The sequence below is a fragment of the Portunus trituberculatus genome, chromosome 12 (genome assembly GCF_017591435.1).
Source record: "Portunus trituberculatus isolate SZX2019 chromosome 12, ASM1759143v1, whole genome shotgun sequence".
Classification (NCBI taxonomy): domain Eukaryota; kingdom Metazoa; phylum Arthropoda; class Malacostraca; order Decapoda; family Portunidae; genus Portunus; species Portunus trituberculatus.
Window position 1 is genome coordinate 7196440 of NC_059266.1, and position 13399 is coordinate 7209838.

At 43.1% G+C, this 13399-nt stretch overlaps 1 protein-coding gene across 6 annotated transcripts in view; it reads right to left on the reverse strand.

The window, feature by feature from the left end:
• The window catches only part of LOC123502737 (syntaxin-1A-like), an 83240-nt gene that overhangs the window by 23433 nt on the left and 46408 nt on the right, over positions 1-13399 (reverse strand). For 3 of the 6 annotated variants that reach the window (XR_006674213.1, XM_045251965.1, XM_045251964.1), the window contains exons 5-8: positions 12333-12515; positions 11711-11784; positions 11172-11309; positions 5242-5352 (exon numbers count right to left, since the gene is read on the reverse strand). Coding sequence is in view for 5 of the 6 variants with exons in the window: in XM_045251965.1 (XP_045107900.1) it covers positions 5242-5352; positions 11172-11309; positions 11711-11784; positions 12333-12515 (506 nt within the window). In the remaining variant the exon portion in view is untranslated. Of the gene's footprint in view, positions 1-3902; positions 4014-5241; positions 5353-11171; positions 11310-11710; positions 11785-12332; positions 12516-13399 lie in introns of all 6 variants that reach the window. The other 3 variants (XM_045251966.1, XM_045251963.1, XM_045251967.1) reach the window with 1 other exon arrangement.

Here is a 13399-nt window from a genome sequence, read left to right on the forward strand (position 1 = left end):
AAGAAGAAGAAGTTTAGATGAAAGATGAGGGGCAGAGAAAGAGATGGAGACTTATGAAAGTATGCTGGACAGAGAGGAGGAGGAGAAGGAGGAGGAGGAACAGAGACAAGCTTGAATGGAGGATAAGAGCAAGAGGGAGGCTGTAAAAAGGACATAAGAAGTTAAGAAATGAGACATATGGAACAGAAAATACAAACAATCATAAAGAACAGATATAAAAAAGACCAAGAGAAAAAGAGTGAAAGGAAAGAGACAGAGAAAAAGAGCAGAAAGATACAGAGAGAAGGCAAGACAAAAAAGATAAAGAACAGGAAGATAAAACAGACAAAAGAGTAAAGAGACAGAGAAAGGCACAGAGATGAGAGAGGAGGAATAGAAAGACTAAGAAAGGAGTAAATGAAGAAGGCTGATAGGATGATGAGGAGTAAGAGAAGAGTGAACAAAGGAAATAGGAAAGGATGAAAAAAAGTCACACTGATAGAATAGATAGAATGACAAGAAGGGAAGAGATGAAAAGAAATAAATCAAGAACATGAAATTGAAGATATAAATAAAGGAAAAATAGGCAATAAATGGAAATATAAGACTTGAGATGAAGACTGATTAAAGGAACTGATTAAAGGAAATAGAAAAAAATGAGAAAAGAAGGAAAGGAGAAGTAAGATGACAATATCCAGAAAGGAGAAAAGGAAGAACAATAAAGAATAGAGTGAAAAGAAAACATAAATAAAGGAAGAGATTAAGAAGGAAAGTAAAATAGACAGAGAAAGACAAGAATACAAAAGAATATGGATAATAATTCATGGAGAGAGAAATCAAACTATATGAAAGTGAGATATAAAGAGTCAAAACAAATCTAACACACTGAAGCAAGGAAGAATTGAGGGAAGGAAGAAAAAAATAAAAATAAAAGAATAATAGAATAAAATAAATATAAATAAATAAAAATGAAAATAAATAAAAAATATAATAAATAACAATAGTCAGGGAGGATAACTATAAGAGAAAAAAAACTCCCACACATCCCCCCAAAAAAATCACACACACGATAAAAATAAAATAGAAAATGTACAGGAAGGAAATTATGAAGGGGAAACTGAAGGGGAAAAAAGACAGATTCCTTCCCAAGTATTTTTTTTTTTCTTCCTTTCAATATGAGAAGCCTAGGACACTATGACAACAACATGAATACCACCAACAACCATAACAACAACAGTAACAACACCAGCAGCAGTAACAACAAGAGTGACAATTCTACACAACTTTGAAAAAAAATAAAATGAAATAAATAAATAAATAAAATAAATGAATATATATCGACAGCTTTTTAAAGAACTCGTAACTAACCAGAATAACCAGAATAAAAACTCATAAGTAACACAAATGATCCACGTTGAGAGAGAGACAACACAGCAACACACCACACCACTTCCTACCCAAATAAACACACACACACACACACACACACACACACACACACACCTAACCCCATCTATTACCTATCCAGTATCCAACAAACAGAATAGCTAAACAGGAGATGTCTATTAATTTCTTCCTATTCTTACATGCCCTGATATGTCCCAACCCTACCCTCCTCTCACCTGTCCCATGTACCTCTCAGCCCTCCCATCTCACTCATAGCCACTCCCCTGTACTCATATCATAGCCCTGACTCTTCCCACTCATAAATAAATATCACCTGACCTCACAATGTACTTCAAACCACCACAAACACACTATTAACCTTGCCTATGACACAAAACTGAAAAAAAAAGACAAGTAAATAAATAGGAACCAAATCACCAGAACCAGACAACACAATGCGTCACACAACACACGTAGTAATAGAAACAATAGACTATACATGTGTGATCTAGAGGACTAACGGACTAACAGTAGCTACGCACCATACTACTACAGCACCCAAGCAACAAGACGACAAGCTACCCACAAGATAAATGAACTACACTGCCCCTGAAAGCTGCATTGAAGACACGCAACATTCTCTAAAGGGAAGGATGAGGCTGGGAAGTAAGTGACAAGGACATGAAGGAAGGATGAGTGTTTGGCTGAGAGGAGACAGGGAGAGGAAAAAAAGGTGAGGCTAGGAAGGAGGAAAGAGGAGAGAGGAAAGAGGCAGAGACAAAAGAAAGGATGAGTGTTTGACAGGGAGAAGGAAACAGAGAGCAAAAAAGTGAGGCTGTGAAAGAGAAAAGAGGAGAGAGAAAAGAGGCATAGGCAGGTAGAGAGAGAAAAGGGCAAGGCTGGGAAAGTAAATGTCTGGAAAATGAGAGAGAGAGAGAGAGAGAGAGAGAGAGAGAGAGAGAGAGAGAGAGAGAGAGAGAGAGAGAGAGAGAGAGAGAGAGAGAGAGAGAGAGAGAGAGAGAGAGAGAGAGAGAGAGAGAGAGAGAGAGAGAGAGAGAGAGAGAGAGAGAGAGAATGACAGACTGCTGAATGTGAGAGGGTTAAATGAAGGATAAAGATTAGGTAGAGAGAAAGAGAATTTGCGAGATAGACAGATAGAAAGAGAGAGAGGAGAAAGAGAGAGAGAGTAAAAAAGAGAAAAGGTATGAAGGACAAAATGAAATAGAAATAGTAACGAATAAGAGAAACAAACAGAGAATTAAGAGACAAAATGAAATAAGACAAAACATTAGATAGAGAAGTAGTAGAGGTTAACTGGAGAGATAGAGAGAGATAGACAAAGAAACAGGGTGGGAATAGGAAAGAGAGAGAGAGAGAGAGAGAGAAAGAGACTCCAAAACCCGTGTCCGAATCAGGCCTAGGAGACTTACGGCAGATGGACGGAAATGGCAACACACCACCAGGCACAAGACACACATGGAAATATCGCACGACAAGACAGCTAGATAGACAGACAGGTAGACAGACGGACAGATGGATGAATGGGTGGGACAGACAATAACAACAACAACAGTAACAACAACAATAACAACAACAACGCTATCGGTCGTCAGCAATCCTCATCTTCGTCACCAAGAAAAAATTAATGACGATCGGCAGAATGGAGACCAGACAGCAGCAACTCTCTCTCTCTCTCTCTCTCTCTCTCTTTCTCTACTCAGCGCAACTCACAGCATCACAACAGAACGTGGTGGTGGTGGTGATGGTGGTGGTGGTGACGGTGGAGTGAAAGACAAGAGATAAAGATGACGTTACTTTGATACAGAAAGGGAGAAAAAAAGAAAGAAAAAGGAAAAGTAAGAGAATAAGTGTTAGATATAAAGAAAAGATGAGAATAGAGGAAAGAGAGTGAGAAAGAAAGAAAAAGAGAGAGATAGAGAGAGAGGAATGGGATGATGATATGAATATGCATGACAAAAACAGAAAAAAATAATAAGTGAGACTAACACACCAACAGCTAAACACCCAGAGAGAGAGAGAGAGAGAGAGAGAGAGAGAGAGAGAGAGAGAGAGAGAGAGAGAGAGAGAGAGAGAGAGAGAGAGAGAGAGAGAGAGAGAGAGAGAGAGAGAGAGAGAGAGAGAGAGAGAGAGAGAGAGAGAGAGAGAGAGAGAGACAAAACAAAAATCAACTCAATTTACATAAAAGATAGAAAGAGAGAGACAGATTGAAAGAGAGAGAGAGAGAGAGAGAGAGAGAGAGAGAGAGAGAGAGAGAGAGAGAGAGAGAGAGAGAGAGAGAGAGAGAGAGAGAGAGAGAGAGAGAGAGAGAGAGAGAGAGAGAGAGAGAGAGAGAGAGAGAGAGAGAGAGAGAGAGAGAGAGAGAGAGAGAGAGAGAGAGAGAGAGAGAGAGAGAGAGAGAGAGAGAGAGAGAGAGAAAGACAAAGCATAATGAAAGCAATCACCAGGCAACCCAACCACAGCTGCTGTTGGCACACACCCACAGCCTTCACTGATTACATTCTCGATGGTTTACTTACCCTTCTGGCCTTGCTTTGGTATCTGATGGCTTTCTTAGTGTCCTGTTTGGCTGTGTCCACATAGTCCTGAGCTTCCTGTACGTGATTCTCAATCCTATTCATCAGTTCACCCTGTGGTTGTGGCCAAGGATGGGGGCAGGGGGAGGGGACAGGTGCAGGGAAGGATGTAGGATGGGGTAGGATGGACAGGTCATGACAACAAGAATCGGAACACAGAAATGGAGTGGTAGGAGGTTCAGTTAGTGGAGAGGAGGAGGAGGAAGAGGAGGAGGTACAGGAGGAGGAGTGTTGGATTGGAGGGACAGGAGGAGACATGGCAAGGACAAGAGGCGGTGTTTGGATATGGAAAAACCAAACCAAAAGGAACCCAAGACATATCAAGAGGGCTTTACAAAATGTTGATCAGATGTTAGTGGGCGGAGACGAGGGCAGACACAGAACACACGAGAAGAGGAAAGAGCGGAAGGGAGAGAGAGTTGACAGGTGTTAGTTGTGTGAGAGGCAGAGCAGGAGAAGCAGTAGGAGGAGGAGGAAGAGCCACACATAGACAGTAATGAAAGGGACAAAGTAATGTGTTAATACAGAGAGAGGAACCCATAACCAAATCATACAAAGTTAGTACAAGACAAATGTGTGTGTGTGTGTGTATGAGGTCAGGTGAGGAGAGAGGAAGGAAGGGCAGAGGGCAGGGAGAAGGGGTCAGGGCAGGGCGGAGGAGATGGCAGCAATCAAGTGTGAAATAAGCATAAAACACCCGGGAGGACAGAGAGACAGGCACCAGGGCAGGAGACAGTCATGACACAGTATTGTTTCAGTAGTAGTAGTGGTGGTGGTGGTGGTGGTGTTGACAGATATCCATTACCAGTTTCCAGAGTGAAGGTGTTTTTGGTGGTGGTGGTGGTGAGTAGCGGAAAGATATTACACACCAGAGGAGGAACATGTGGCGTTAGTGGTAAACAAGGAACGTAAACAAGTGATTCGATAAACGGAGAAAAAAGTCATCGAACACATTGACACAGAGGGTTGATATAAGAGCATAATGAAGTAATAAGTTCCTCCGTGCAAGATGCAGAGTGTTGTAGCAAGCGTGCGACATTCCAGTGAGGCCGTAGGGAGCGTGCGGCATGCCCAGTGAAGTGAAACACGGTCAGTGGGATGCGGGAGAAAGCGTGCAAGGGTGCGTGCAGACCATCAGTGAGAAAAATTGCATGAGGGGTCATCAGGATGGGTCAAATATATATGTAGGAAACAAGGGTGAAAAAAAAGAGAAAGAAAAAATACATTAGCATCTAGCTGCAATGATAATGTAAAAAAGTGAAAGAATGAGCAGGTTACTCACCTTGCGTGCTTTGCTCTGATACTTAAGTGCCTTTTTAGTGTCCTCCATAGCTTTCCCCACATATTCGACGGACTGATCTACGTGATACTCAATCCTATCAATCATCTCCCCCTAGTGGTGGTGGTTGAGCGGTCAATCGTGGGTTGGTGAGGGAAGCAGGCATAGAGGAGAGAGGCAAAGAGACACAAAAAACAATTAATGTTGACACACTCAGCAACAATCACAACATGAGAAAAAAGAGAGAGAAAAAAAAAAGATCCTGATGGTGATGGCTGCTACTAGACACCAACACAGATATGACGTCTGTGCAGCTGTGTGGCGTGTGTGTGGCGGCGGCCCCGGGCAACGCGCCACAGACCCGCAGCCAGAGACAGAACACATCACGGAAAAAAAAAAAAAAAAAAAAAAAAAACTATTTTGAACAGCAGAGAAAAAAGTATATGTAAATACTCCAGACACTTTATGAATCAGTCTGTTGCCTTCTCACGTCCAGGAGTCAATTATCTAGAAGCACCGGCGAGCGGGGCGCCCCACAGCCTCGGGACAGAGGGGGGCGGGGCTGCCTCGCTCTCCCGGGGGATAAAAAAAAATAATAAATAAATAAATGTTTAAAGTCTAGATGAGATCATTCCTCTAGTAACACAGGAAGACACCAACCCCCATGTGTCCTGAGCATGCCGGCACACAGGGGCCACTATGTACAGGTCACCTACGCCTGGCACTGCACACGCACACACGCGCACGCTTATCAACACACGCATATACACACACGTAGATGTACACACAGACACTGCACCAGCTCCCAGCCAGGCGCACACAGGAGTGGGCGCACATACATACACACACTGCCTGCGCTAGGTGTCACTGAGGGCGGTGGGCGCACACACTGCCCCTCATGCGCACTCTATCTACGCACTCTATCGTCTCCCCCTAGTGAGGTGGGTCAAAAATAGGGTTACTGTAAGGGACTGTAAACCTCAGAGACTCCAGTTAGAGTGAGGGCGGTGAGGGCCCGGCCACGCTCAGGGCTGTGTGGAGAGGAGGCCGGGAGTGTTTGGGTCACAACCTGGGGTGGCGGTGGGGCATGCAGGCTACACAGCTATGGGATGTGAGGAGGCCCACCGCACCCCCCCACCCCCGGTCCTCCTCCCACACCTGCACTGCATCACGGCAAGAGTGAGAGGCAAGGCTTAGAGGAACACTTGGCTCTGAGGTAGCATGTTTAGAGTGTCTCCATGCATCACGATAACTGGAATCTCCAGGAACACACAAGCTGAACCTTACAACCACCTCAAGGAAAAAATATACTGACCATCACACCGTCACTACAAAACCTCTTTCTATTGGACTACAGGCACTACAGCACTCCACCTGCAACAACACTGTATTGCTGAGGGTGGCACAGGAACACTGACCCTAAAGTGATGCTGTTCTATTCTACAGGGCTCAGTTTGCCTTGAGTCTTGGGTACTGAGAGTTAAGTTGTCATATTGCCTGTATCTATAGAGTATGTACACAAGACAGTCCAGCTGAGTGAGGCTTTTTCATGTAGTGGTGTGGCTGGTGTGACTCGGTGTGTAAGGGTCTGAGGGTGGCTCAAGGCAGCAGCTTGCAACACCAAACACTGACAGACACCAACACTGATGCTTCAACCAGAGATGCCACTGACAACACCATCGTCTGCGAGTCACCTTGGCACGGCTGCTGCGCTGGAGGGCGGGGCGGCCTCCACACAGCTCCATCAGGTGACCCCCAGCTGCACACACACACACACACACACACACACACACACACACACACACACACACACACACACACACACATTTAATTCTTACACAGTCTTTTCCTTTTAAAATATGATCCTCTCTCTCTCTCTCTCTCTCTTCAAACATATCACCTTTTCCTCTTTATAAATCCTTTTTTTTTTTTTTTTTACCACTTCCATCCAATAACTGACACACACACACACACACACACACACACACACACACACACACACACCTACATTTTCTATACACTGTACACGGCCGCCTCTCATCTTTACTGGACCTTCATTGCTCTTACATTTAGCCGGCCACATCCTCCTGCCACGGGATTGCCAACACTTGCTTCTCCTAATGTCACCTTAATATTCTGACACTTATCTATTCACCCATCTGAGTTCTTATGAGGCAGTGAGTAACTTGTGTTTGATTTAGAATGTTATACCTCTTACTGATTTACACATACATATATACACACATACACACACACACACATCTTGGCAGCTTCTAAGAGTTTCCATGCTGGTTCGGAAGAGTATTTTTAATGATATTTATTGGTAGTCATGGAGTATTGACACCCCATGGCTCATATGTGTTGATTATTTGACTTTCATTACCTATTTTTTCCAGTTTTACATTAAGCATTCTTCACTGACTTCTTAGAAACATCCCATGGCTTCTAATTCATCAAGGTTTTAATTTTTTCTCTCCCTTTGAAAGTGAAGGTTAAATCATTGTTTCTACCATTCATACAAGCAATATACAAAAGCTGCAACAGTCCACACAGCACCAGACTCATCACCACACACCACACACCACCCCAGTCTGTCAGTCTTCCAGTCTATATGATAAAAAAAACACCAGTCTCTACAAAAGTCCATTCATCCAAAAACGTTACCAGCAAAACTCTCATTACTATCATCGTTTATGGAGGTAATTCTTGTCAGGCAAATACAAGTGGGCATAAAAAAAGTGTTAGTAATTTATTGTTAGGGATATTATGTGTGGGGATGTTAATGTTTTAGGTAAGGCAGAGTATTTACAAAGAAAATGCATGGTTGGAGGAGAGGGAGGGAGGTGACATGCTTCTGTTTACTGCGGAGCGACAGACTACAGGCTGGGAGGGTCCTGAGAAAGAGAGAGACAGAGAGAGAGAGAGAGAGAGAGAGAGAGAGAGAGAGAGAGAGAGAGAGAGAGAGAGAGAGAGAGAGAGAGAGAGAGAGAGAGAGAGAGAGAGAGAGAGAGAGAGAGAGAGAGAGAGAGAGAGAGAGAGAGAGAGAGAGAGAGAGAGAGAGAGAGATTCACAAATAGATAGAAACCTCAAAAGGAGTTCTTGAGCTGTTCTTTCGTGGCTCACACACCGGATGTATAAAACCACACAGCTTCATTGAAGAAAACCAATAAATAAAATCAATAAAAAGATCAGACTTGAGCTACAAAAGTGAGGGACTTACACTCAACTTCATTCTATTGAGTTAGGTACTTGTACACTCACCCACACACCCAAACCAGCACTCAACACACCCACACACACATTCACACCCACACACACAGGTATCATGCAAGGGAGAAGACACACAGACAGGCAGACAGACACACCTCCACATGTACAACACCCATTTGTGCATCATGAGTGGGCGGACATGGAGGGCAAAGGCACCACCAACACCCAGGCAAAACACACCAACAACGCACAGCCAACACCCAAGGACATGAGAGAGGAACACAGCCACTATCGCTGATTGCCTGTGTCACGATACCAGAGGGACATTTGGTGCAGGAATTTATATTTTAACATTTCAGTCAAGATTCTAAGATTCATTACTGTGTCTATTTACAGTGGAGTTAGCATTTGAGGTTGTGAGATGGGGTTACAATTACTGTCCTTTTGAAATGTCCCCCTAGGCAGCAGTGGTAGGTTGGCAACAGTGGCAGATCTCCAGGGTAGTGTGGAGAGAGCCTTGCTGCAGCCACCACCTCCCTGAGCCAAGCAATCAACAGTGTCAGTCAAGGTAGGCAAGCCAACACCTGTCCCTCCCACTCTCTCTCTCTCTCCTTCCTCACCTCCACACTCAAGGCTAATCCCAGGACTCAGCACTCATGGTCAGCAATGAATGTAGTGCTGAGGAGTGCAAACTGTTGTGTTATTGTTTCTCCTGAGTCTCTTATTCTTCTGAAACACTTGGGTCACTTGGCAATATGTTTTTATATAATAATTCTGTTTCTCTTCCTTGGTTTTAGTGACTCAGTATTCATCCATGTGTTTGTATGTGAGTGAGTGTGTGCCTACAGCCGTGGCCACCCTGAGCTCATGGCTGTGAGGGTGGAGGTGGGGAGAACAGAGGGAAGGGACTCCATCTCCCAGGAACACCGACACACGCACACACGCGTCCACACACTCGCACGCAGGAGTGAGGCGGGAGGAGAGCGAGACAAAGCAGGGGCACAGAAAGAATGGGGAAGGGCATGGGGGTGTTCACTAGGGGGAAAGATGTTTGCTTTTATTGATCAACCTGCCGTGACCTGCCTGGTGACCCGACCTGCACCGACAGGCCCCACCGCCGGCCTTGGTCATTGCCAGGCGAGTCACGGGTCAGACTTTCGCCTTACTACAGCTTCACGTTTAATGTTAAGCTTCAATTTTGTATTTCCTCTTAAACAAAATCTCTGGGGAACTTCCACCTCACACTCTTATCTGATTGGCAACTTTGAGAGCTCATATCACACTATTGCAACAAGTATAAAAGGGCACTTCATTCAGCAATAATAATAATAACAATAGTAGTAAATAATTATAGTCACAAGTTCAGTTAGTAAGTAAAGATAACTTATAGTATAATGGTAATCCTAGTGTTAGTTATATTAGTGAAGAGAACCCTTAGGAGTGGTGTGTTGGGGAGACTGCATCACTATGAACAACAACAACAGCAACAATAGGTATCACTACAACTCAAGATGAAACTTTAGCTACACTATCCTTTAAACACAAACATTAATTAACACGCCTGTCATTAGCATTGTGAGTTTGTGTGGCAGGAATGAGCCAGAGTCTAAATGTATTGTAATGAAGGACACACTTGGGATTATATCAGTGAATAATGAAATCCTTTCCTACACACCTCTTTACCTCTTTTCTGACATTAAGCAGGATGGGACTTTGAACTTACAACAGACATTAGTGCACTGAATCACCAATGGATCTGTTTCTAGGGAGCACATGATGACACACAGGAGAGGCAGTCCCCCACACAGCCACTCCTGTCCCTCTCCCAACTTAAAGCTACACACAGGAATAATATAAGTTTTAATTCATGTTAATTCATCAAGGGAGAAAAATCACTCAGCTGTGGAAGAAAGAGACTTATGCTACACTTGTGCTTAGTGGGTAGTGTTGTAGGCTAAGAGGGGCTGGATTACCTTGTGTCAACTGTGAATACTGAAGGTAAGATTACACCTGAGAGAGAGCAGAGTGTCTGAACACCTTGTAGGAAAAGTGTGTATTGTAGACACAAAGCACACTGTGAAATAAAGATCTGAGTAATGAGAGGAAGGAGGAGTGTTCAGTGAGGGACAACAAGGCACATGGTGGGGTTAGACTTACACCTTAAAATGCTACAATAATCACTCAAGTTTTAAGGTTATTTTTAGTCAATGTGAAGGTTAATGTTACTTTTTAAAAACAAGCTTATCTTCCATCTCTAGTGAAGCTTGAGAGAACTCTGAGAGGTCTGAATACAAGTCTTTCTGAGGATGAAATTAAAAAATCTTAAAGTTGCTGAGTTAAAGTAGAGTTAGTTGTGAGTTAGTAGGCTGCTCCTTGCTAACTCCAAGCATTGAGTCACTGGAGTCAGCACAGACAGCAGGGAGAGGCTAAAATCTTCAGGAATAAGGAACCATGTGGGACTGAATGACAAGTTATCTCTTTATTTCATTTGTAAACTAATGGTATGTGTCACAGCAATGGGGTCATATGGGACTGTGCATCAAGTGTTTGGTGATGGTTCCTTAGACCTTGTTGGAGATAGGAGGAGGAGGAGGAGGAGGAGGAGGAGGAGGAGGAGAAGGAGGAGGAGGAGGGATGGAGGAAGAAAGTAAGAGTGTTGGAGGAAGAAGGAAGAGAGAGACAGGAGGAGGAGGAGAGGCAGAGGCACACTGGAAGGGGCTCACCTGACTCTCCACAAGCATTGCCATGTCCATGAACATGTCATGGAGCTCCCTGATTGAAGTCTCCAGTTTGACAATGTCTTCATGTCGAGCCTCGATGTCCGCCAAGGTCTGTTTGGCCTGCTGGGTCTCCATGATAATCTGTGGGAAGACAGTGCTATACCAATGTCCTGTCAATCCTGAGAACAGTGAGTATAGAAAGCTGGTAAAGACTACGCTAATTTAATCTACTAATTAAAACAAAGGGAAGACTTATTTACTTTGTACATCGGAAGAAAAAAATAAGAAGGAAGAGCTGGATAAATGACAAATTAACTTCAACTAATAATCAAAAGAAAAAGAGAAAAAAAAGCTCACTTGAAAAAAAATAAATAGAAGAAAAGACAAACAACAAACTAATTTCACAACAATTTACACACATAAAGAAAAAGAAGAAAAAGAGAGAAAAGAAAAAAACTGGACACAGCAAACTACTTCTAGCTAACCCCAACAAACAAAACAAACAAACAAACAAACAAACCCCTAAGGCCGCTGTGACTCACCCCCTGTGTGAAGACCGCTGGGTTGCCCTGCTCCAGCATGTCCTCCAGCTCTTCACTGGTGGTGTTGCGTCCCGCTGTGCTCGGGGAAAGGGGTTTGGTGGCTCAGTGTGTGTTGCACTCAAGACACCACAGCCCACCACAACATGACTCACCACAGCCAACACAGCCATGCATCCCACACCACCACTTACATCTTAGTACAAACACACCATCAATAGGTTTTGGTAATCTCCTCTATTCCTTATAACCTTACAAATTTTCTCCTTTTTTTTACTCCTATAACTTCATAATTTCTCTTCTTTCTCTCCCTGTATCCTTACAATTACTCTTATTTCTCGCCCTGTATCCTTACAATTTCTCTTTCCCTCCCTGCACCTTTACAATTTATCCTACTTTCCTCCCTATACTCTCATAATTTCTCCCATTTCCTTTCCTATCTTCAGAATTTCTCCTTTTTCTCCCTAAACCCTCAAAAACATCTTCTCTTTTCCCTTTAAATAACCTCATAACTCCTCTCCTCTCTCTCTCTCTCACACAACTCCTCCATTCCTCCTTATACACTCAAAACTCTTTCCCTCCTGTCACTTCTCTGAGCCCCATACCAGCCCCTCATCACACTTACTGATCTCCAGCTGTCTCTGTATCCTTCCCTTGCAGCGCTCACGGTAGTCAGTCTGTGTGCGATTGTACTCAGTCATCACCTCCACAAATTTGCGGCTGAGAGTCGAGTGTTGTGTCTTCTTTATCCTGAGGTCTGCACTGGCCTTGCTCACATGCTCCTCAGATTCGATGTTCTGTTCAATGACTGCAAGGGTGAGGAGACGCATTAGACACAGAATTAGTAACTGTAGGTGTGTGTTTAGTAGAAGACTGTGTACTGTAGCTAGTGGTGATATTAAACGCAAAGTGAAGGAAAGTGTGTGTCTCGTGAGTGTTTGTAGGTGATGGTAGTGTGGAAAGCAATGTAATGGTAAGTGTGTAAGTGTGTGTGTGTCTTTAGTAGGAGTGTGTACATAGCTAATGGTAGTATGGAAAGCAATGTAATGTAAATGTGTGTGTGTGTGTGTTTAGTAGGAGTGTACATGTTGCTAAAGGTGATATTAAATGCAATATAATGGGCAGTGTAAATGTGAGTGTGTAATAAAAGTATGTAGATAGGTAATGGTAGTACTAATGGTAAATGTGTGTGTATGTGTGTGTGTGTGTCTAGGAGCAGTGTGTGTAGTTAGTGGTGATATTAAATGCAATATAAAGGTAAGTGTACATGTGTGTGTGCGTCATAGGAGTTTATGCAGCTAATGATAATATTAAATACAGTTTCTCTGTTTAATGTTTGAGAAAATGAAATGCTGAGTCAGAAATAGCAACAAAAGTAATGGAAAGATAAATTAATCTCATGTTCCTGTTACTCATAGTAGAAAGAACAATGGAAAGTAAAGTTGATGTGTTGCTAATGTTAAGTTAATGCTAAAACTAAATGCAATGTTTCTCTGTTTAATGCCAAAAAAGAATGAAAAAGTACATTAGACAGTTCTTATTTGTAACAGAGAGAACAATGGAGAGTGTAGGAGTGTATATGTAGCCAATTAAAGTGAGCTAATAGGAATACTAAATACAGTGCTTCTCAATTTAAGGACAGACAGGTAAGTCACACAGTTGTTGAGTTATTGAAATTGACAGAGCAGTAAG